Source organism: Brienomyrus brachyistius, chromosome 6, assembly GCF_023856365.1.
Source record: "Brienomyrus brachyistius isolate T26 chromosome 6, BBRACH_0.4, whole genome shotgun sequence".
NCBI classification, from domain to species: Eukaryota; Metazoa; Chordata; class Actinopteri; order Osteoglossiformes; family Mormyridae; genus Brienomyrus; species Brienomyrus brachyistius.
In genome coordinates this window covers 20909319-20935667 of record NC_064538.1, presented here as the reverse complement: position 1 = coordinate 20935667, position 26349 = coordinate 20909319, and the positions used below count along the sequence as shown (strand labels likewise).

Genomic DNA, 26349 nt, shown 5'->3' with positions numbered 1-26349 from the left:
TGGGGTGAGAATATCTATCCAATTTTTAAAGAAGAAAAAAAACACTGACATCATAAATGAAAGCCTACACTCAATTTGAAGGAGATGCTAAGCTGGTTCAGTGATACCTAATTGCAGGACAAGGCAAATCTCTAATCAATATCTTAATTGGTATTAATTTATGGCTTGGAAAGTGTATTTCATTTAAAATTTTATTTATATAAGCAGCAGTCCTACTGCTGTTTCCCTTTGACCCTTGTAGGCCTGTAGGAAAGATGCACTTAAACGCTGACCGCTATAATCAATACCTCAAAGAGGAACAGAAAACAATTAGACTACACTGGTCCCATGGTACAATGCAATCCCTTTCTGCTCTTTACTCAACATCTGTTTGAATTTGGGCATTTCGCGACATTTGGTACAATGGCCCATCAGGAGGTGGCAATGGTCAAAGGGTTAATGTGCACATTGGTCCCCACTGGCTGAATGGACCAATGAGCTAAAGGGAGGGGAGGGTGATAACTAAACAAGGAGCCAATAAGGATTCACAACAGAGGGGTTCTACCGTATTGTAGGAATGTGCATGAACCCTTACAGCAGAATCCTTTCTCTCTGAAGAGATCCTGCAAATTCAGCTGTTTCCGAGCCTATTTAAAATATAATTCAGTCGCTCTGCTTCGTTTACGCCAATCCTCAGCGCTACATAGACGACAGATTTAGGGATGCTTGTGAGAAAGGGTCCAGTTTGTTAGCGCGGATGCCTGCCGGGTGCATTCTGTGAATAACGGGCCGTCTCCATGCTCATCCCTGCCGTTACATTTGTTTTCTCTGAGATTCCCTTCAAAACATCTAGGATGTGAAGCCCAGGGAGCCAGCTATTGGGATGGGGTGGGCTGGGGGGGGGGGATGAATGATAACCAAGAATGTTCCGGAGAGCACATCGCCTCGGTTAACAGTCCATTTAGTCATTGATTGAGAGCACTTGTCAGAGCTGTGGCTCCTCATTCCCCACCCCACTATACCCCCCCCCCCCCCCCCCCCCCCCCCCATTCTATTTCTGGATTTAGTCAAGGGTGCATGTCCAAACATTATTCCACGAGACACCATAGTCATATGTGATGGGATTAGCAAAATTTCAAAGCGCATTTTTTAACCTCCAGCAGAAAATTGAGAGCATACGCAGGGGAGACCGGCAGGGGCTGCGGAACATCAAGTTGATTCATCAAATTAGCCCGTACATAATTGTACCGCATGACTAGTCATGGAACTTGTCAGCTATAAATCAGTCAGAAGACCAACAGCTTTAATGGCGAACAAATACACAAAAGTATAAGGTTGGGGACATGATATAGTGTGGACATTAGTCCTGCTGATTGGCTGCCCCCCCCCCCCTTTCCTGCCCCCTCCTTCCTGCTTAGATAGGAACCTTTTACTGTGGCTACAGGCATACAGACTGAACTTTCCATTTGCAATTCCGGCTAGTTTAGAAGGAGCAGTGAAATTCAGCTTCAAAGCACAATGGAAGTCAGCACACATGACAACATGTACAGTAATGTCAAACCCCAACCGTTTTCACATTTTATCCATATGTTTATCATAGACACATCACAGATCATCAATGCCCTCCCACCAGACAAAACCTCACCCGCACTGGTGTCATGACTCTCTAACTGTCCTGCAGTAAATCACAATTTAAAAATATAAAAATGTATAAATAACACTCTAGTAAACACAAAACTAACTCTGCTCAAGTCGGACAATTTCCCAAAACTCCACTTTCACATGAAGTTTTATTCTACACATGAAACATTAAGATAATTGATACCGAGAAACATGGTCCGAATACCAAGAAAAACAAACACTGCTAAGCCACATATATTTTGCTTCAAAAGTAATACGAAAAGCCTGAATTTGTCCCAGATCCTAACAACAACACATTTATCACCAAACTGGCCAGAATAGTTTGACTGTGCATCCTACTCTCTACAAATTATGGTAGCAGGGAGAGTCACTACTCGGCTAGGCTTTTACAGTAAGTGTGCATCTTCCAAACTATTGATAACAGCTATCTGATGACGATTATGCAGGGTGTTAATGAAATAACTGCCATACACACGGAAAATCTTTGCTATGGGGACGGCAGATGACGGAAGATTGAATACGTTCTACTTTAATTTACGTGTAGATGCCTATTCTCTAAACCCCCCCCCCCCCCAAAAAAAAAAAAGAAAGAAAAAGTTTTGGGGATTTCCAACAGTTTTGCTGGATATTACACAGGTTGCAGCAGTTTTGTAATGGAAAAAAGTCACAGAATATATTAAAATATATGTATACAGAGAACTCAAAACAAGGTAGATTTTAGATCAAAGGAGAAAATTTAGGTGTCACCAGCAATCAATAAACACAGGAGCGATTGTTTGTGCTTTTGTAGAAGACAAACTGTTCTAGAACATCGGTGCTTGCAACAAACAAGACTGCAGTTAAATTGCATTTTACCAGCATATCAGTGTAAAAAGTAACCAATGAATTCAGACAAAAACTGTTAATACATTTAGAATTTAAAGTCTCTATCAGTGACAGGAATTAGTAACCCTGTGTTCAAAACTGTATACTTAGAGAACAACTGACCATCACTTAAAATAGTCATTTTAAATGTAATATATTAAAAAATAATAAATAGCTGTAATAGCATTTACTGTATAATTATGGTATCATTATGTACAGAACAACAAAATGAGCCGAGACAAAACCTGCTGATGATCAAAAACACCAACTAAAGAAAAAAAAATATTACAGCCATTATTTATACAGGAAACAACTGCTAAAGGTTAATTCACATTCTAAATCTTAATTGGACCTAATTAAAGACTTGATGAGAAGCAAATAAGTGGTGCATTGTAGGGTATGACGTGCCCTCACCTCTTCGAGTAGGACTGAAACCCCCCCCCCCCCCCCCCCCCCCCCCCATTAAGAGGGTGTCCACCGGGGACAGCTTGTGCCGAGAGGTTTTGCTTTGAGAGTGGCAGCCAATGGTGGTATATTTCCTGCCACCGGCAGAGGAGTATGTATGTGTCTGTATCTGTGTGTGTGTGTGTGTGTGTGTGTGTGTGTTGGCGGGGGTTAGTGAGCAAGAACAGGAGTAAAAAAGGTCAGTGTTGCCCATGAGGCACCTGGTGCAAGCTGTTTCAGAGTCCTGTTCCGACTGCAAACGCTTTGCAAGTGCCCACAGGTGGCGCTGTGGTGGCTGTTACAGTGGAACAGAGGCCCAGCGCAAGAGGGATGGAGCTCGAGACTCAACTGTGAAAGAGCAGGTTTACAGTGCACAATTCCAACATTAAATCACTGCATGACAAACGCATCCCAGATGTGTAGCATGAAAAACATTCCCTCTGCATCATATAAGTTCACTGCCTGTCACGTAGCTTTCCACCCGACACATAAAGGGTTAAGATTTCCCCATGGCCGCCATGCGGACTGAGGTCAGTGAGCCGTACTCCCTCTGTGCGTGACATTATTCACGCTAGATTCGCCGCTGCTCACGGGGCCGTGAAAAGAAGCCATAATTCCTGTTTCATGGATTTTTTTTTTTTTAAATGCAGCGAAAAATAAGAAAGAAAGCAGATTAGTGTCTGCGGTGTAGTCACTGTGAATATTCCGTCTAATGACGAGGGCCTAGTAAACAAACTAAAGACACAATCACTCAAGTTAAGCCAGCTACACACTTCAATATATCCCAATACTCAGCAATTTTCGGACCTGTGCTATCTTGGGGTGGGAGGGGGGCTTTTAAATCATTTATCAGGCTTTGGACATCCAAAGGCTCACACAGGTAGGCGTTTATTAACAGATAGGCACAGAGGTCAGAACCCCTCCCCCACCTTGGGAGCTAATGCAGCACAAACAAAAAAGATTTTTAATTTTTAGTTCTTTGGCATGATATTTTTTGTACTATAAGGCTACTTCATAGCTAAGCATATAATAATCACTATGGACATCAAGTTTATAAACCATCAATGTCAGTCAAATATACTTGGCAAGACAATACCTGTGCATGAAAGACAAGAAAACTAAGGAAATCAGTTTTCTGGGAATTTTAAAAAGAGCGGAGGAGTTCTGCATAACTCAGCAGAAGACCTGCGTCTGACGACGTTCCCAAACGACCTCCGTTCAAAGGTAGCAGAAGCACAGTTTCCTCCAAAGGCTAGAAAGCAACAAGATCAATGTCGCTGAATCGAGGTCAATGAGTAAAGTGTGACTTTTCAGAGTGTGATTTTATTATTATTATTCCTATTATTAACTGGAGGGCTAACAGCTCCACTGGCTTCCCAAAATGCATCTGGAAACAAGTTGTTGCTTGATCTGGCTTTGATTATTTTGCACAACTCCACAGCCATATGGTGAACAGAGATAGACCGAATGAGTGCTAAGGGCGCGCCACAAATGAACAGCACTCATTATGTCCTTCCCTGACTTGTGTCTAACACTAAGGGATGAATGTAGGCAATTTAAAAGAGTGTATTTCTACTGAGAAGGGAAATAAAATCCCTCTAACAAACTCATAAGCTGATCCAGCTCAACTGGCAGATAAAAACTTTTTTTGAACCCGCTTTAATAAAGTGTATCGTTGTCAAAATTTCTTCCCAGCAATCAAAGGGCAAACTGTGATATTCGCTTTTTCCACATTTATTAAGCTCCCTTCCGCAATTCCTCTTCCAGTTTGCTCCCCGTGGCATTACTTTCAGGTGACTAAATGAAACTGTAAATCACAAGATGTGCAACGAGTAAAAAAAAAACAAGCAAACAGATAAATAAAAAGTAAAAATAACCAAGTTGCACTTTATTTGATGCTGCGATGGGTAAAATAATGACTTTGAACCGGCTTGAAATAAACTCGGCAGTGTGCCTAATACTGGGATAACAGGGAAAAAATTGAGTATAAGAATGAATAGCCTTTTCTCCCGCAATGAATTCTGGGAAAAATGATCCACACGAATCAGCCAACCGGCGTATCGAATTGTGCCATTTGCCTAGGAAGGAGCGCTGGTCCTGATGGGGGTGTGAGGCGAAGGAGTGACACACAGGTGCTGTGCAGGCATGACACCCCCGCCTTGCACCACAGAGCCCGATTCACTTGGGGCCACAGAGGGCCCCAGTTTCCACCATCTTTAAAGGGTACAATCTCTGGCATAGGAAGTATTAGCTAACATTAGCTTTTAGCTCAGAGGCGTGCAGTGCAGCTAGAGTGTGTTACGGGACGTGTCGGGGTGGCATGGAGTATCATGTATCGCCAAGCCACAAATACCACCGCCTTAATGCAAATCAACGTACAACCAAGGGAAGTAAAACAGACAAAATCGGGCCATCAGTTCGTCACACCAGCTCTGAGGGATGTGAAACACGCTATGTGAGATGAAATTACTTGAATCATTTTGCCTCCACATCAAAAAAACAACATCAGCTTTCTCCATCCAGCAATTGTACTTGAGGCACTCATCTGTAATGTAGCTGTCATAGGTTCTGATTGGACCTAAGACTTGCAGTGATTAGACACATAAGATGATTATTTGCATATTAGCGTGAAGTGCACCCTGGTGTGTAGTAAAGATAGTCAATCTCAGTTCGGTGTGATACATTTCCTAGTTAGACACGACTGACTACTAAAGAATATTACAATAGCCACTTGCTCTCCTATTTATTGTGTACATATCTAGCTAGGTCATATATCCCGATATTTTGACCAATGTAATACAGGTGTAGCTTCTCTTAAATGATGCTCCTCGTAACCTTCTGGGACACAAACACCTCCTTGAGCCACAGGCTAGCTGCTCTTCTCCATATAGCGAAGGAGGAGCTTCTCTACTGTTACCTCAATACTAAAGTCAAACAACCCTAGTTTCTCCAGTGACAGATCCGGATATGTGACTGCAGAGACTCAGCTAACACCAGCATGCGAAGTCAAACCCACACCGGAAGACACAAATCTCTTTTTACCTCCACAACTATTATTTTGCTTGTTTTGATTTGTCTCACGGAATAAAGAGCCGTAGAAGCTTCTTCAGAAATCATTACGCCTTAATTAGAAGCTGAGGCTGACCTGATAGAATAAGTTTTAGGGAGATAAATGAAACGAGATCCTGAAACTCCAGCTGATACGAAACAGTTATAAAAACAAGCAAAACAACAGAACCAAACAAATACATTAGAGAAATGTGAGTAAGTCCTTTAATAAAGGGGGCTGACAGTTTACCAGGAATTTTTAATGACTGTTTTTTCTTAGCTTCGGTTCCTCTCAATCCCTGACTTTTACTGCATCACTTTTTTCAACCTAAACTAGACAAACAGCATCTGCCTTGTTCCTAAGATGTTTCCAGAACAAACCACTAAGGAGAACTTGAAGCTAGCCAATTCCCTGAAGCTTCTGTCAGTCAGTTACTGGCACGACGAGGCTTACAGAACAAAAAAACCCAGGGAACATACAAAAAGCATTATCTTGTTAACAACAAATTGGGCAAGCGGTCCAGGATGCTACAGAACGCCACGAGTTACAGTGAAATGTGGAGTAAGTTGGGAATTTTTCAATGGGTGACGTAAGGTTTCCTTCAAGAAAGGAGGCAATCGATTTACCAATGGCAAACAGGAACGATGATCTACGGAAAATATTAAAGTCTATCAAAACATTCCCCTCCAAATCTTTGCACTGCTTGCATGACAACCAAATCGTTGAAGCCTACAGGGAAGTAATTGTGTGTCTAGACTGAGTCCTTAACTCTTTAAAGTCAGGAAAGATAAGAAATTAAACAGGTCTGACCCCCCCCCCCCCCCTTTTGAAGTCGGTTGACTCAAACATACAAAGATTAATTGCCACCCAGCTGCACAATTACCCAGGGGCGCTGGGGCTCACTGACCATGTGCATCGAGTACTCCTGTAACGTCAGACCTTCCATCTAGGCCCAGGTTCTCCCAAGAATTAATATAACACAGCAAAAATAAAATGGGGGGGTGGTTAGGAAAGCAGGGATGGAGGCACTGCAGCTTTAAGAGTGTCGACTCCCCGAAACTTTATTTTTTATTTTTCGCATCTTCCCGGCTCTTATTTTAATACCTTTTTCTCCCCGTTCCCTCTCCACACATCATTAAACATATTATTATAACATGACTGTCACTCCGTGTCTCCTCACCCATTCTTGCACCGCCAGGTAATCAATTTGTCGTCACTCTCCGTAACCCCAGTAAAGTCATCAGGCGAAATGAGTTACAGCTGCACAGAGCCTTCAAGAATATAAAGAAAGAGAGATGACAGGGCAGCTAGGAATATTCCGCCGCTGATAGCACATCCTGGGTCTTGAAGATGAAATATTAATGCACAATTTGTTTATCTGTGAGCTCACATCTCCCCAGCACCGAGCTGTTAATTTTCTATCGGCGCAGACAACGGATCAGTCAGTCATGAACTCTTCACAGCCATTACCCGGAGACATTTTGATTAAGTATTCCTAATGTAGTGGATAGGAAAGAATGAAAACACTCTGCCTGCCAACTTTTGATTGACCATTAAGCCACTGATGAATGTGCCTGTCAAAGAGGAGACAATTACCTCAACAATGAAGAAACTCTTCTGGAAGGCTTATTTCTCTATAGGGCTGACACATTTACCAGATTACAGGCGAGGCAGTTGAAAGCATGTAAACGGATCGCTAAGGAATCTTCTCAAAAGTTCTGCAGGATAATCATGATGTGTGTGCAGAGAGGGCCTTCCACTGAGTGACACGTGGAAAGAATTGTACACGGTACGGTGTCGTGTGTATGTTTTATGTGTATGTGTTGTGGGGCAGGGTGGGGTGGGGGGAGCTACAGTGGGGGCAGGGATTGTTAGCTAAAGCTCTCCTGACTCTTAATGGGGGTAAAGGATGTGGTATCGTTGGCAAACAATACTTACCATCTGGAAAGTAAATTCTAAACCACCACGAAGACACAAAAAACCCGCTCCATTCACAGCCATAAAACGAGCAAACTACAGCCAGAATCGGCAGGTATATAGGATTTCTGCATACATAAATGTATTCATATTCTCAAAATTTCACCTTTGTGGTACTACATTCCATCTGCATAACATACGATTTCTATTCTTACGCCACTATTTTTTTGTCTGAAGTATGAATACAGTGCTAGTCAGGTTCATTCAAAACAAAACACTTATTTTTTTTAATCCCAAAAACATATACAACCTCAGAAGTAAAACTGCTGTTTCTCGGTCACTATGGCTAAAGATCACTCTCCTATCCTTCCATCTTGGGACTTCCAATTATTACTGTTTTCCTTTTTAAAATTATACATATACTGTAAAATCACCAGTCATCTGTCGGTAATGCCCACGTGTCCGAAGTATTATTTTGTGAGTAAAAATTGGTAAAAGGTCTTAAATAACCTCTTTCCATCAGACAAGTTTAATAAAGGACCGCTAGCAATATTTGCACATGTCATGCTAACAACAATAATAATTATAACAATGGATTTTTCATATAATAAGTGTGATGTTATTTACTTGATTTTATTTTAGCCATCTTTGGCAAAAACAGTTTATGTAGCAGTAAGGCAAGTATTTTTATTGCTGTCTGTCCAACCATCTTTCCATCCATCCATCCATCCCTCCATCCATCCATTCATCAATCCATCCATTCACCCACCCATCCATCCATCAATCCATCCATCCTCAAAATAGCTTACGCAAGACTGGCTCACGATATTATAATCACTATTACTATGATATATCGTATTAGCCGGATAACAATGAAGAGGCCGGCCCTGTCCACTGCTCTATACCTTTAACTTTCACTTGCCCTGAGACGGAAAGCACCTCTCCAAATGCCGTGGTTAAAATGTTTACTACGTTTAGGACATGGCTTAGAATTTTTAATTTTAGTATTTCTGTTATTTTGGTCATGATTATGCCGCTAAGCATCACACACATTTAAACTAACCTTTGTGCGGAATAATTCACTAATGTTACTAAACAATTTACCATATTTTTAGACCTAGATTATAGATATAGGTTGCCAAACGGAATATTTGTAAAGAAATGTTGTTTCTGCGTCTCATTGTTTTCTGCCTCTACGTGCTATTGTTTTCACCGCAATTAAAAAAATAAAAAAACTTTCCAGACAATCCCTTACTGCAGGGATCGGAATCCCTTTTTGTCCTTAAGCATTAATCCTACTTTCTTCATGTTGAGAGAGAAAGAAGTGTATAGAAAACATCCACATTTAACCTAAGATATGACTAATTGTACGTGTCTGGGCTGGGGAAACCGGGCAGCGTATACGCTAGGAGTACAATTAAGCTAGTTATTTTATGTGTAATTTATAAATACTTTTCAAAATCTGATGTCAATGACCGCAAGGTGACAGATGATCAAATATCAAACCAAAAGCTAGGAATATATCATACACAGGTTAGCTAGTTTTTTTTCTTATAACAAAACAAATAAAGTAATACAGTACCTGTTAAATATAAATGCCACGGCGTGATTTTGAAAACAGAAAACAGATAAATCGCTGTTGCTAACGCTTTCGATTATTACCGAATTGAACCCAAAGATATTACTAACACTAGCTTGAATCACCGTTAAAATTAGAAGTTTATCGTTTTATAGCGAACAGCTCACTCCTTCCAGTTTAGATGCACAAGGTTCCACTGAAATACCACAAAATATTACATCATGCACTTCGTGTGATGTTATAGCTAATAATTGCATGAATTTGTATAACTTTTTCAACCTCGTGCGAGACAGATGGAAGAAAGATGAGACTGAGCATGAAGAATACAAGACATGGTCTGGCCATAAGACATCGATGGTTGAGAGTTCATATGAAGTTCAGGTATGATATTTTGATCAATATAAAAACATGCGCATCTTAATACTGCATGCAGGCTGCCTCCTCGCTTAGTTCCCACCTAAAGCACAGGGCAAGCACTGAGTTTAAAAGAAACTTTTTTACAAAAGGTTTGTACACAAAACGGTACCGATTCTCAAATCAATGGGAATGGTACACGAGAATATACTCGCTATTATAATACGGAACAAAAACTATGAATGAGCGAGTAAAAAAAAACACTCACGTATCTACAATAAGCGAAACTGACTTTATCATGGCATTATCGGGTATACGCAAGACTTAATCCTCGACGAAACTGTTTTAGTCCTATTTGGCGTTTATGAGAGCTGGAGCTTATTCTATATTTTACAAAATCACACTGTCAATTTCTTAGCCCCAGAAGTACAGAACTAAGCATTGCATTTTAATATCCGATTCTGAGCACAGATGATTTAACCGTCTATAATAAAAGTGACAGAGACTGGTAATGATAGCCCAGTCCGATCCGTTCCCCCTTACCCGCAGCCCGTCTGGGTGCCTGCTGTTTTCTTCTTGGCATCTTTGAACTCGCAGTTCACGGTGACTCTGCCCAGGTAAAATTGCTATGCGATCTGAGATAGTCCATAAAGAAAGAGCGAGTCTTTCTTCTCTGATCTCAGTACTTCTGACCTCTTCTTTAAAAATCCAATATCAGCGGATTATGGGGGGAAATAATCGGTGCGCACTTTCACTTCTTATGTCCCAGATCTATGGCGGATTGTTTTCTTTCCTTTCCGTTTTTCTCCGTTTCGTTTCCAAAGCCAAGGAGCGATCGCTGTCAGATGCCAGTCTCCCCAGTATGCGTGTGTGATGTGTGAGCTGTGTAAAGGACGCAGCGCAGCGCTTCACTGTAACACTATATCACACACGGCACAGGCAGGGCGAGGCGATGCCAGCAAACATCGATCCGCCGAACAAACTGAACATTAAAAACTCCTCCCTCCACGCCTGGACTTGATGATGGCAGCGAGACATTTGTTACACTAGATAACCACGAGTTTATTAAAGAGACAGAGGCTGGACAGGACGTGCGGATACGGGCTGGTCTGTATCAATGGAAAAAACACGCGTTTCTTCTTGCTTTTGTCCTTGCCGGTGCATTCAGTTTGTGAATGTTGTTTCTTTTGCCAAGCTTTATTATTATTTTTTAGTTTCAATGCTTTAGACTGTGCCTTTACTTTTTTTACATTTTTACAGTCGTATCATTTATTTGCCCTCCAAACACGTCTTTTTGCGGTAAGAAAGCATGAAGACTTTACAATTGCATGTACATCATATTGCGACAAATATAATAATAATAATAATACCACGGTTCGATGTTGTAGTTTCATTTTGTGATGGTCTCAAATTTGTCGGAGAACGCCTACATTTACCGGGCAGCATGGTAAATATTTAGTCGATTTACTTCTGAAGATGTTATGCTTTTGGAAAAGCTGTAGTTTATTTTTTAAGACGTTTGAACGCAATCCTAAGGTAACCGGCCAGCAGTATGTTGGGAAGTGCCTCGGAGATGAAACCCACTATAAGAAGACGTCACTTTATAAGTTAAATATAGTGCAAAATTACCGCTCTCACTGTTATTACTGGAAGAGAAGTATACGTGTGCAGACTGTTATTATAGTTATGTTGGGCCCTTTTTCAGAGCAGGAGATCAGGTTGTAATGTCTGTCATCTTGAGCTCTCCACCTGCTCCAGAAGTCAGGGTTAGAAAAAGAAGCACTCCGTCAAATAGGCGTGTGTCAAATAGGAAGTCAGGACTAATGTTAAACTCACTCTTTAACTCGAGGCTGCCAAAACTTTACTCTTATTATTATTATCGTTATTTTATTATTATTAATATTATTATTTTGAATGTGCCTTTCTCACATATGAGAAAATGAAGCGAAGGTAACTACAGACCAGGTAAACAGCTTACAGTATCAGAATGCTGAAGATGGGTTTAATCTTTGTTGGGGGGGGGGGGGGGGGGGGAATGGGACAATAGTGTGTCACGGATAAAGGGAGCAGCATTGATCTACTGTAATGTTCATTATATTTTTTCATTCATCCATCATTCATTTTTTTCTCTTTGCTGCAGACGTAAGGGTGTCTGTCACTCAGCATGCCTAAGCCTCCCCTGAACTCCCTCTGACCCTTTCTGTGATCAATCATGGCTCGCAACCTGCACAGGGCATAACAGGCTGACAGCTTTTAACACCCTGTGTGCACACTGACAGGCCCCATGCAAACTGCACCCCCCCCCCCACCCCCCGCTACCCAGGCACTGTCTCCCCTGCCGGCGAGCCCCTCTCCGTAGTCGCGCACCTGGTGTTTACCATCCATGCCATTTCCTCTGGCCGGCAGGTTTGCCGCATGTGCCCGCCCGTCCCCCCCCCCTCACCACCACCAAACAGCCCTTCTGATTAGACCAGTGCCCGGGCTTCCATCTCCATGACGAGAACGTGCTGGAACATCGGGCCTTTCGTAAGACAGACCTGATAGGCTCACGGCAACGTCCGATGATGGGCAGATCGCAGCACCACTTTGTTGAAATAACACATGCATTCTGGCTACGCCATAAATATGTGACAAGATACATATTTAGATTTTAAACGAATAAATATGGGCGAGCCAGGGCAAGAGGAGACTGAGATATGGTTATTGTATAAGTCCCAAATTCCAGTGGTCATGTAATGTTTAAATATTGGATGAAATGCTGGTGAATTCTGCTGTTTGACAAGCTCGCTCGCCGCGGTTCAGTAAAATTGATCTTTCTGTTTACGTTCTCAGAGTGCTTCATCTTACATGTCGGCTTTCATTAACGTGGCTGCTTTGCATGAGCGTGCCGACCGCTCACCTGGTCACGTACAGGGCCTGCTCTCAATCTGCCAGCAACGCCGATTAACGCCTTTTACACGCCCCATATGCCGTACGAGAGACCCCTCTTATTATTTCCTGTAAGCACAAATGTGACGTCCAGTCTCTGACTTCCCAGAATCCCCGGAAGATCACGTTTACTGATATTTTTTCTTGATATAGATGAAAATATTCTGGGAAAATGGTCTGGAAATCTCTCCCCACCAGTGATTTTTACAGTGTAATGCAAGGATGACTGTAATCGGTATTGATTTGCACTATTGTCCATACTATAAAATACATTTTATAGTATTCTGTTTACTTCCGGAATATGCTTCGGAGCCCTGCAACCATGCACTGGAGAATGCTACACAGAGAATGAATGAGTGAATGAATCTATTTATTTATTTTTAAATTAATATTCTACCTTATCTGTGAATATACTCACCAATAATGCCAAGACAGCTCCCTAGTATACTTTGGTGTACCTGGCCAATAAAGTAAATTCTAATTCAGAGGATGTCATAGTTGTCTAACATGGCAGTGGTTGTAAACCTCGATCTGGATTTAAATGCTGTGATATCCAGAAAAAAATCAGCTTTCAGGAGTACTTTATACACTATTCTTGTTATTGGACTTGAGGTATAATTTCATCGGATGTCTTTTCCTGGGAAGACTGATGTGCGTATATTTCAGACTTACATTAGATGCGCGCAGCCTGAACGAAGCCTGCCAAATTTAGTTTTACAAAAAATAAAAAAAGAGAAAGAAGCCTCCAGCAATGTTATTCTTTGACATTGTGTCCTTTTTCGTATCCTGGAGGATCAACTATTTAGTTACACAGACTTGCTAAAAAATCCCAAAGTTAGGCAGCCTAATTAAAATGCTCTATCCCTCTCAAACAGTGGGGCACCTGGGGAATGAAAATCTGTTCTTGATCCAAAACTGAAATTACATGCGAGACAGACAGCTGGTGACGGAGAGAAGTTAGGGGCCTGGGCTCCGCGCTGTAACGCGCAAACCAGAAGTGATAACATTGACGTCCTGTCCGCAGCATATGCTTGCAGATTGCAGAGCCCCGGTCCCCCAGTTTGAGGGAGAAGGCCAGAAAATAAAGGTCAGATTCAGCAGTCGACGGTCTTTCCTGGATTCATCCTGAGCCGTCTTGTACATGGGGAATGTGATTTAGCTTTCGGGTTTTTTTATTAGCCCTCTTACTCATTTGCTGTTGGCTTCACATTTTCTTTTGTAGAGGCCTGTGCTGCATCCTTGCCTTCCTGTTCTGAAAAATTCTTGTCTTAACCTCTCCCATCCCCCCCCCCCCCCCCCAAGCCAGGTCACTTTGACAAACGTATAACGCCTTCCCAGAATCCTCAGTCCTAGCTGGTCAATTCATTGCCTTTTTTTTTTTAAACACTGAACAATGGGAGGTTAATTATTTCTGTAGGCACAGTGGTGCAGCCATTCAACTTTTTGCCTAAATGTCCAATTATACAACATCCTTGATATCTTTTCTGTAATAAAAATAACCATAACAATTTGAGCGGAGTGCCAGAGGGCCCACTTTTCCGAACGCTATTGAGATTTAGCCCCAAGCTAGGCTATCATGAGGGTGCGGTGCTGGTGTGGGGTTACGCTTGGGTATGACTCCATTTGTATGTCTTTTATCCCTCCTAGAAAGTGCTTTTAAAGCCCGTGGCCCCTGTGCTTCTGATGTCAGTCACATGCGCCGGCTCAGGACATGTGATATGTAATCAGGATCAGTTATATTACCAGCTAGTACATTTGCGCGTACGAGGAATTTGGAGTGGTATGCCAATGCAGTCACAAGAATTAATAAAATATAATAAACAAATAAAATAAACAAATGAAAATAAAACACTAATCAAGTATAGGACAACTAGATGTAATGGCCCAAAGCATAACAGGAGGGGTGCCGTGGGGGTGTCCATAACCTGGCAAATTCAGGGGCCCAGCGCTTCAGATAAATGAAATTACAAGTAAATTACAAGTGGGGCGGGGGGCTTCCTAGCTATACCCCCGTACGACAGGTTGGAATTGTGCAAAGCAGCAAAATAAAAGCAATACAAGGTGAGAGAGCTAATTAACAGCCTGGTCATACAGAACCTAAAGAAATTTAGAAGGTGAGCTTTTATGCCGGTGTCGAAGTGAGAAGTTCCCATAGCGGATCCACGGAGCGCGGACCCTAGCTGCCCTCGGGCACACACACACGTGTTCGACACGTCCGCACACTGGGCCCCATACGGGGCCCCATACGGGCCTGGTGAGCCCACTTTGACTTAATTCTGCACCAGACGTCAGCACGTGAGCAGAGATTAATGTCCTGCCATTTATTTTAATGAAGCTCGTTCCTGATCGTACGAGGGTTTGTCAGATAATTTCCAATGGAGGGTGGATGTTGGGCTGGGGGCTTTGTTTGTGTCCGTGCTCTTTCTGAACTTCTGTGTGGTCCGGTGTTTTCCATGTGTGGTTCAATGTGCACGGGGATGCATTGCCTGCACATATGCAGCCTGCACGCTTGCGTATTTGCATGCACGCAGGAAGAAACGCTCATAAAAGGGGTCTAATTTGTTTACAGTTAACGAGAGTACCCATAATTCTCTCCGCCACCCATCAGAAGCAAGGATGGGTAATGAAAATTTCATCTTCAATGCCTCCCGAATGTGTGTTTTTGCTTCTGGTTGACGTGTGGTCAGGAGATATCGAAACAAGGCGTGGTACTGAGAGAACATGCTAGCGTGCTCTATGATGAGTAGCAGCGTATGCCATGATCCACGTGCGCGGCCATCTCTTCCATGCCTGTGCTCTGGTTTGCCTCTCACTCGCCCTCTGTTGCTGCGCCTCCTTTAGCCATACTGAACCCAACTTTCTCGGGTTCCAATCGAGCCTGATCCACTCGGCCCGGCTTGGGCTTGCCAATGCCGTCAGACATTTCTGTCGCAACATGCAGCTCATGTCCAAGTCACCGGGGGATTGATGTCTTGAGATCAGCTGACGGAGGCAAATGTCGGTCCATGTTTGTGCCACCCACCATCAGATGTTACCCCCCCCCCCACCCAAGGCCCTCACTCTCCATTGTCTGCTCCCTTAAAATGGTCACTTTATCCTGTGACTGATGTACAAGGTACCATCTGCAAAAAAAAAAATAGACTTCCTTTTACTACTTATTTTTTTTCAGGATGCTCATTTTTGTAATGTGAACCCCCCCCCCCCCCCCCCCCCCACCTTTCCAAAGCAAAATTATAAATCTAAAGGCAATTTTTAGTGTCTGGATAATCCTTTGTGAATGTTTGAAACACCCACCCCACTCCATAATTTTCAGTAATGGGAACAGCCCACAATGCACTAACATTTACAGGGGACCCCCCCCCCCCCCCCCCCCCTTCACGGTACACTAAACTCTCTTCCGAGGGACTGCGGCGACCTTTTGCATGCCTGTATTCTGACTCGCATGTCGTGTATTGTTTTTTTTTCTTTTCCTTTCAATTTAATATACCGTTTAGCGAAACATCAGTCCTCATGAAAAGAAAAATGCCTTGTTCCCTTAAAAAAAAAAGAATGGTGACTTCACTCTAACAGGAGTCAGAAATTAATTCAAACTCCCCGTTTTTTTTTTTTTTTTAATTGAGATCGAGGCAATCGGATTACAAAGAGTGCCACCCATGTTCCCGTTTTCTGAAGAGGAGAGCAACTCCAGCTTTTAATAAGCATGTAATAAGAAAGAAAACAGCTGGTGACTGAGTCGCAGATGGTGCCGTAGCTGGCATCTCCAAGGAGGAGACCACACATACAGATGGCTCATTATTCCAGCATTTGGTTATGCATATTGCACAGAATTTTCTTCCAGTGCTTAACAACCAGTAAAAGGAATACAGGTGTTACTATCTTTCACGGCCCTTTGCTTGCGCAGCCACGTCTTGGGCGTTTCCACGAGCGCAAACGCATCTTCGCCTGCCCAGTTCCGTGTTCACGTGCGTCGTGTGTCAATTATCCTACACGATAAATCTCAGCGCGGGCCGCATCTCCGACTGCTAATCTGTTCGCGAGTCAACGGCTAGATCGGCTTATTTAAGCCGCGCAGATAGATTAAATCCAGTACTCTGGTGGCAACTTTGAAAAATAAACACGTAACATCCTGAATGGCAGGAGCCACAGGTCGGCCATTTTTAGGGAGGGGAGGTGGCCCTTGACTCTACTTATGACCTTTAATCAATTTGCCTTGGAGTAACACTCAGTATGTTCTGCAATAACAGGTACACACCATTACCCTCCACCAGCACCTCCCTAAATTCATTATTTGGGAGGACTTTTCACCTGGAATGTTGAGCCGAAAGGGAATTTGCCACAACAGAAAGGGAAAGCAAAGTCCTGTGAGTGATATCAGGTTTCAAAAAATATCATGCTCATTCGTTTGTTTGTCGGACTGTGAAATACGCCATGGGCACGTATGAATTGTCAAATAAAAAGTTACTTAAATGTAGTGTTTCTTATATTTCCCATTTGCTCGGGTAGGGGGCCAGTTCATAAATGTCGGTGGGGAAAGAAAGACGATACGTACAAGTATGATCACAGAAATGTGGAATCGGCTGATTATTTTTCCTTGAAGATGCAAATTTAGAGCAGCAACTGGATGCTCATCCTTTAAGCAGGCAATTAGAATTACATTTTTAATTTGAATGAATTCATCAAGTTTTATAAAAGCACGTACTTCGTGACGCTCCGCTTCGAGTGGATGCTGTAGAGGGAAACAATGTTGCTTATGAAGGTAGCAGAAACCAAATGAACATACGCCACGATTACATGGGCGGGGCCACGGGGAGACAGGCCCCAGCTGAAAGTTGATTGGCCCCTGCAGTGACCCCTCCCCCGTCACTCATGGATTTAAAACAATTCATTGGTTAATGACAAGGTTTCCCCCTTCGTGTGAATTACAGCTCCCTCTTATGCCCCCCCCCCCCCCCCCCCCGACCTTAACAACTCGTAGAATCTCCCCTGCATGATTACAACGATGAAGATGATGATGATGGTGCTGGGCATCATAACCACGATCTTCCCCCCGAACTTAAAAGCACAGCTCACCTTTTAACCGTCATAAAACCACGGGGGCAAAGACCTGTCTAGCATCTGCTGTCTTCGGGTCTCTGGCACGTATGAATAATGAACTGCACCTTTGATGCGCCTTTAGCATTGACGGATGTGACGGCGACGCACCCAGAAAGGTGCGGATAAACGCGGCAGGGACTCCAGGCGTAAGTGACTCGTTTAATAATGCACAGCATTTTCATTTACGACATTATCATGGCTACCCCCACCCCCACCTTCTGCGCCTCAAATGAAAAATATATTTGTTCTTTGCACCCCACCTCCACACACAACACAGTACTACACACCAAGGAACTGTTTATATCCAAAGGTGAAGCATTGTTACAGAATGAAAGACCTCATTGTGTAGCGTTTAGTCGACAATATCTGTTGTACTTTTTTTTTTTCCGTGACAGAGAAGATGGAGACACCTTGACCTCTCTGCCCCTAAACTAAAAAAAGCAGAAAAGACGAAATGAGAGAAATTCACTCACTCTGTAGATTAAATGCAGACTGGAGGAAAGGAGAGTGCTGTAAATGCACATGAAATTACACTATCGACACTGCTAACACGCTGCTCTGCGCTTCTTTGGGTCAGGACTCATGCCCATGATCAAGAGATCGCAGGTTTAAATCCTAGGCCTGGTAGATTGTCATATGTCCACTGGGCCCTCAAGCAAGGGCCTTGTGCCCCTAAGAAATGCTCCAGGGCTACCAGGTAAATGGCTGGCCCTGCATTCAGACCCCAAACTTCACACTCAATTGTATATATATATATTTGTGAATGTGTGTGTCTCTAAGGAGAGCATGATGGGATATGTGAAAAGATGCATTCCAATGTACCTCAATTCATATTTATACGAATGGCAAATAAAACCATAAATTCTTTTCAAGTCTCCATTAAGGTCCTTGGCACTGCAGGATTGCAAGCTTGAGTGGTAATCCGGTAGAGGGAACTAATGTGGGCGACCAGTCAATGCTTTTCTGGCCTAACTTAAGAGAATCCTCCCAGTCGTTCACCGTAGCTCTGCATAAGTATCATCTAATGCAGTGGTGGCTAGTGAAGGCCATAGATTTCTGCACATCGACCCCAATTATAGTACAGGCAAAGAGAGGATGGGAAATCTTCTCTCAACTGTCAATCAAAAATAACTGGGGGGAGGAGCAAACAATTTTTCCCCCACTAATATCTGTCCAACTGCAGGCTCCGCTGGTAATTTATTTCTCAATGTCAATCAACATCCTGACCACCGGAGGCCCGGCAGTAGGGGGGACTGTAGGGTCTGAAAAATTCACAGGACAGGAGGAGGGCCAGGGTAAGAGAGTATCCCAGGTGAGCGATAGGTTGATACTGACAAAGGTGGCAAAAAGAGGCATCCTGAAACGAGAGGAGATGGTGTTTTATCCTCTGGACAGCGGGGCTGCTGTGTCCCAGCAGTAAGCAGAGCCCCGAAACCACAAGACAGCACAGCGGCCAAGACGGTACCAACACCACCCGAGAAGCCGCACAAACGCCAAACTTCCCCTTTCTTTTGGTCGGTTGCTAATCGGGAACCAGAAGCTGAGAGAGTCCATGCATCCCAGAAGACCCCAGGAACGCTGTGAATGCTTTGTCTGTACTTCAGTGTGGATGCACTGGGTGACCTTCATCTAAGACAATGACCGCCATGCCTTTTAGGGAACGTCAGTCTCAGGCATGCAGAGAGAGTCCCTAAAGGCACGTCCTTGGCATGACTGACAGTGACGGCCAGTCAATCCTATGAGTGACACAGGTAGCCCACAGGGTGCCATCTTCTGAGGGGGACTGACTTAGCAAACCACCCTAACAGGCAAAATTCACGGCAGGTTCCCCACCCTCCAAGGTGGGCACCTTCCGAGACAAAGAGAAGCTTGCCGGGACAGAGAGGTTGGGGGTCACCACCACCACCATCTCTAGCTTGCCATGACTAAGCACCCAATCGACTTCTGAATGGGCACATTCACAGCTGTCCACATAGCATAGTTATCAGCTGATAACCTCAATGTTACCGGCTCTGTTACCAGAACACCAGGCCTCACTGTACCCTTGAACTTGCCATTTAACCCAGTTTGCTCCCATACATTATTCCTGGCAACTGGGAAAAAAAACTGCATTGGACAAAAGTGTTGCCTAAGCAATAAAATAATACAAACAAACACATTTGAGGTGCGGTAATTATGACAGGGCTATTATTTGTAAACCGCAACAAGAAAACAGATTAACTCAGGGTCCTAAGGTAAATGTAGGTCAATGTGTGTCCTTTTCTGTCCAATCAATTTAGCAAAGGGTTTTATTAAATCAATGAGCTATTTTTTTTACACCTTGAGAGCACAGAAATTGATGTTTTCATTCACGCCTCGGGTTGGAATGCTGTTATTTAAGGTTAGCAACAGGCTGAAAGAGCAATGAGACACATATCAAATTCAAACAGATATGATTCAGCTTAAACAATGGCATCAAATATCCAAATAAGCTTTGTAATGGGCAGTGTCTGGACCAAGTGTAATAGGGCAACATTTGACAAACATATACTGTATGTGTTCCACATTAAGAACCATGTAATATAGCAGAGAGTGTTGCACCTGTGATGATGCAATTAAAGATTTAATAGGGGTTCAGTGTCCAAATTGTGACGTTCTTGAATGTAAATAGCTGTTTCTGGACTTTGTAAGATCATGGCACAGCCAGCCCCCCCTACCGACATCCGTTTTCATGTTTGTAAAAGAGGAACTCGTCGAACGAGCGTGTAGGTTTTAACGCTAGATCCGATTTGCTTTGTCGTTGGAAAGTTCCGATTTCTAGCTTTCATGCTCCCTTTATTCCTCGCCGGCTCGCTTGTCATGTTTTGTACGTTCCTCGGAAAACAAAACTGACAATTAGGGAGAGGATTGTGCACAAAGCCATCTGGAAGGACGCCTTTCCCGTGGCAGAAGGAGTCGGCTTTTTGGTGTGACAGGATGCCGCTCAAGGTCACTGTTTTGGCTGCACACTATCCAGTTCAAATTTAGCCAAAGCACAACTGTTATTCTAATTGCTGTGCTTTCGAGTCACAGCTCATTTGGTGCTGCTTGCAAGTGCAGAAATGCTCCACGTCGATGGGAGAGCAAGAATAACATATTATGGGATTTCACTGGATCTCCCTTGACAAGCATATCTCTTATGATCTATCGCCGATTGCATTTACATGTGTGTGTCTACACGTCTGTGTATTCTTAAAGACGCCTGATAATGCTGTGTTTTTCCATCATAAATGCACAACTGTGTAGAGTGTGTATTTATGTATGTATATTTTTGTTTGTGTGTAATGAATGTGTTGTTGGGGGTGGGACGTCACTCAGCGGGTTAGGAAGCTGTGTCTGTGATGAAAAGGTGACTGGTTCAAATTCCTGGGTCGGCAGAGTGATTTCACCATTGGGCCCTTGAGCAAGGCCCTTAGCCAGTTGCTAACTGTTGGACCCATATGTTGCTTTGTATAAAACAGTCTGCTGAATAGATAAAATATAAGTTTGGACTTAAGCTTCTCCTCATCCATCAGCACTTGTGGCTCCCAATGGTTGAAGAACCATGCTGGGTTTCTGAGAAGACCCACTTCTCCAGGAGGCCAAGAGAAGAACACATTTAGTGCTTCTCCAAACATGACAGGCCTAACCTGTCATCTGGCCCATGTCCTGGCAGAAGAGGCCATTTGTAATTCAGGGGACTGCCAGATTGACCTCTGAACCTCAGTACTCAACAAGTACAATGCTCAGAGACACCCAGAATGCTAACCAGAAGTATACACTGTAAACATAATGTGCCTCACACATCTAGAGTTTGGGTTTTGAATCCCACCTTCAAGAGCAGTAATTGGAGTTTACTTGTTCTGCCCTTGCTGTGTGCTTTTCCACCCACAGTTCCAACACAAGATACTACTAACCTAGGTATAGTATAGTATAGTATAGTGCTATGGTATGGTATGGTATGGTGTAGTATAGTATAGTATAATATAGCATAGCATACAATAGTATGTGAGTGTGTGCATGTATGTGCCCTGTGATGGCCTGGTATCCCATCTAGATTATACCCTAGCCTTGTTCACTTCCTCCATTAATGTTCTGCATTTTTCATGATAAAATCATGATCCTTTCTTTGCAGCTTTGTGTGTTTTCCCTAACCCAGATGGCAGCATCCGTGGCCGAACATCTCTAAAGCTTAAGATCGAACTGCGACAGAAGTGGTATACCTTCTTTAATAAAGTGGGATTTTTGCCATTATCATCTCTGTGATCATCCACTGCGGACATTGTCCTATATCACTGCTGTCGGATGTATGCGGCTGGTTTTGTCTGGCACCTCTGTTAAGCCATGGGTGGACCTGAAAGAAGTTAAAAACTCCAGGCATCACAGCTCTCTACTTCCCTGGTGGTGCTATGTTACATTTAGAAAAAAAAATAGTTTTTGGATTTTCAGTATTTCTGAATACAAGAATAGAAGTTTTACCTGTCTGTCTATTTATTGCCATGAACAAAGCAGCCAAACTTTTCTTTTTTTTTTAGTTTGGAGTGCAGAAGATATTGCCCAGAGGCTGGTTTACAGACTCAGATGAACCTAAGGTCTTGATGCTAGCAGGCTCTGACAGAGATTCCTGCAAGGATATGCAGGTTCTCACCTAATCAGCAGAGAGAAGCTACATAATTTACCATAACCAGGCGGACAGCAGGAGCTGCACCTTAAGGTCGGAGCTGGACAGACATGGTCACATCCAGACCTTTTTCTGTGCTCCGCCAGAGCTGGGTTTTTCACCCTTTTCTCTCCTGTAATACTGAGGTAATACACTCCAGCGTGTCACACTTCTCAAGGCCTGGCATGGCACCTGGGCCTCGAAGACCCGTGGAAGCCATTACGTCATCCGCACGTCCGATCTGACCGAGCCGAACTCATCCCTGCTCAGCTGATCGTCACGTGCAGCTTTGCGAGTTCTGCATTCTGCTGCACGCGACCAAGAACGCAGGCGGAGACAAGGGAGGAGCAATGCGGAAGGAAACGCTGATGCCAGGAAACCGCACGCCAGTCTAGTGGTCTCTCTCTGCCACTGACGTTCGGACGAACGCCTGATCGAATTGTGACAGGTCGACAGTCCGCTGTGGACGGTTACCCCAGAAACGGTAAGCTGCTCCCTGCCTTTCTCAAAGGAATTTGCTCACGTCTTTTCAACACACAGAAATTTCAAAACAAATTTTCAAAATCTATACAATGTCACGAAAAGGGTCCCCTGATTGGGCAACAGACCAACTTGTAAAAAAAAAAAAGCAAATCAATAATTATTAGCTCAAATAGCTGGAACGTCACACAAAGGCAACTTTTTTTGGGGGGAATAACCTCAAGAGTGATTCAGATTTTGCTAATAGGATCAGTCTGTCAAAATGGTGTAATTGTTTAAAAACTGGTTTTCACCTTGATAGTTAGGATCGCCAAAGTTAGATTGGCTTGCGGTAAATATTTGAAGTCCTTTGTATCTCTGCAAGTAATAACATGGTACATGACACAGTCCCACAGTGAACTGTAAATTCAAGCTCCACTCTTTAGAACTACTCAGATGTTTTGTTAATGTACGTGGCACAGTCTGCTAAGGCGCCACACAATGAGAACAAATACTTCCTTTCATAAATAAAGGCTCTCATGTTCTTCTTACAAATAAATGACACAAAGAACCCTTTTTTGCCACCATCAAAATGGAGGGCCGTCCGTAAAATAACGGACATGCTTACTGTACAATTTCTATGGTAACTGTACTTGAGGTTAGTGAAAGTAGGGTAACGGCATGCTGAGATCGGCCCAAACAGGTGGTCCCGCACCTGCGGAAGGCCTGTGAGGATACGCCATTGGCTGAGACGGGCCCCCACTCCTCCTCCCCTTGGATGGAACCTGAGTTCAATTTCACCTGTGTTCACATCCAGCTGGCACCGTCGAGCCAAAGGCCTCCTCAGCTCAATGGATGCTGGAGCACTGTGAGAATGGCATTCATTAAGATGACCTGAAGAGCCACTCTGCTCTGAAGTAGATAGATAGATAGATAGATAGATAGATAGATAGATAGATAGATAGATAGATAGATAGATAGATAGATAGATAGATAGATAGATAGATAGATAGATAGATAGATAGATAGATAGATAGATAGATAGATAGATAGATAGATAGATAGATAGATAGACTCATTAGTGGCCAAAATTGTGGAAACCAGTATCATTTTTGGCATTAAGCTTTCAAAATTACTACACGGATACTAGCGGTAACTTTATTTACCCCAAGCAGTAAATTCTGCTACCAGATAATTAACATTGCTACCTAAATCAGTACATGGGTGACTAGAACTGCAGGTTATTGCATGCGTGGTTTACATGGCCTGGCACTCGTTTAAGTAAGTACTTAATAGAAACACTGTCCAATAATTACAGCAAGTCAACGAGACAAATATATTTTTATTGTATTAAATAAGACAAATCATGTGACGCCGCATTTATTTTAACGGCCAAATTGCAAGATACCAAAGTGTGGCATTCTGCTCCTGGAATCTTCTGAGCTGGTATCTGTGATAATGGCGGTGCTGATTGGAGAGGCGGGTAGTGAAAATGGAAAAGGGCGGATGGGTGTGCTTGGCGGTGTCGCTAGCTGGCTCGCCTGCTCACTGCGTTTGCTCACAGGAAGAACACACACAGCACCCTCTCTTTCTGTTTCCCCATCCGCGGCTGTCGCGCATAATTGTACTCCTCTGTGAAATGGCGCCGCTGTTGGTCTCTGGGGTGAGAAATCTGAATTAATCTGAATTGTTTAGGTAAATATTAAGCCATACAAATGGGCAAATTGCGAACTGATTTAAATGGATGGAGACGTCACGGGGGGGGGGGGGGGGGGGGGGGGGGCTCAGCTTAGGGCGCAGAACAGAAACATGTGACTGGGAGGACTTGGGAGCGTGCGGGGGGGCTTTCCCTTTCCGCAACGGGAGATGTTCGCGGCCCGCCCGGATTTGGCTGCTCTGCCTTTGATCTGAAGGTCCTAAGTTCAGATCCCAGAGTCGGCAGAACGATTTCACTGTCAGGCCCCTGAGCAGAACCCTTTACCCCCAGGTGCTCCAGGGACCGCCTGACCCCGCCTTCTCAAAAACACGGATAAAAGTGTTTGCTAAATAAAGAACTTGTAATTGATACGGATGGTGCCAAAAACACCCAAACGTAGCCATGAAAAGGAGGACAAATAAACAACGGGGGGAGTGAAAGTAGGCATGGAAATGATGGATTCTGGGGGTTGTGTCATTATGGGGCTCACAGTTTCTGGGCAATGAAATAAAATGAAAGGTGCTGCTTCATTTGACTTTTAGAGAAGCGCGGATGGGTGTAACAGCCTGGTCATCTGTTTCTGTCCACAGCGACAGCTGCTCTTCTCCCTCAAATACAGGTAAATAAGTTTAAATCCCTTGACTCTCAACCACATGCAGAAATTAACAAAGTTCTTTCGGTGATGATTATGGAAATATTATCACGATGCCTAACAAATTGTATGCATATATTTAGCAGGGGATGAACCGAGGGCCGTACAACACTGTACAAAGCAATGAATTCTTTATGAAGTTTAGCTATTTTGGTGGGGCGGGGTCACGGCCCCTGATTAAAGGCAGGTGTCACGCTTCATCCCGTGTGAATCTTGGGGTCTAACTGAGGCCAAACCGCGTAAATCTGATGAATCACTGAGTCTTTATTCGACTGTAACTGGGATTTCTCTTCCAACCGACAGAAAGGGCGAAACATAGTGTTATTCTCGCAGAGGGGCAGGTGGTGCTGTGGGGGGTCATGTGGAAGGAGCTTGAAGTTCAGGTGAGGGGTGCTGCACTAGCACCCCTCAAGGTCTTATCAAGTAGCCCGTCGGATTGAGGATCAGAGCCCGTCGAACACATCGGGGTGGATTTAAATACGTTTGCTGGGTATGTGATGCAGTATGAAAATATGCATTTCAAAGTGACATTCTGAGTAAGGCAACCTGAGACGAGACAGAGCGGGAAGATGGAAGAAGAACAAGCTACTTTAAATACAGTTTTTACCACATTTACACTGCTGTACTATGTTTACCATGTATGAAATCCAGCATGTACTGAAAACGTATTTGGTAATTTGCACCCGAATTAAATAGTTCTGTGGGCTATCTATCTATCTATCTATCTATCTATCTATCTATCTATCTATCTATCTATCTATCTATCTATCTATCTATCTATCTATCTATCTATCTATCTATCTATCTATCATCTATCTATCTATCTAGTATTTAAGTTAGTTTATTTGCATATAAACCTTATTTAACATAAATAACATTTGAGCAGTAATGTCTCAGTGCATGCTAGTGCTTGCGATATTTCTTTGCTGTGCTGGGTAGGCACAGCATTTTTTCACCCCTGTGTCTGCCGTCATAAGATCACTCGCCTCGCTTTCCAAATTCAAAAGCGTTTAAAAGACAAAGACGTAATCCAGGG

The 26349-nt window shown here is 43.4% G+C and overlaps 1 protein-coding gene and 1 long non-coding RNA gene across 3 annotated transcripts in view; one reads left to right on the top strand and one right to left on the bottom strand.

Annotated features, from left to right (window-relative positions):
• Positions 1-10811, bottom strand: part of LOC125745496 (teashirt homolog 2) — a 51633-nt gene extending 40822 nt beyond the window's left edge. Inside the window, exon 1 of the mRNA XM_049018422.1 lies at positions 10371-10811. Within this exon, the coding sequence (XP_048874379.1) occupies positions 10371-10410 (40 nt within the window). The 5' untranslated portion in view covers positions 10411-10811. The remainder of the gene's footprint in view (positions 1-10370) is intronic.
• On the top strand, positions 9102-25872 carry LOC125745499 (uncharacterized). Of its 2 annotated transcripts, none has more exons than XR_007398688.1 (3): positions 9102-9854; positions 21982-22990; positions 25204-25872. It is a non-coding gene; the product is annotated as an uncharacterized LOC125745499 (long non-coding RNA). The 2 variants fall into 2 exon arrangements; XR_007398687.1 differs by lacking the exon at positions 9102-9854 and adding an exon at positions 10869-10934 and having other exon boundaries at positions 25252-25872.
• The last annotated feature ends 477 nt before the right edge of the window (positions 25873-26349 follow it).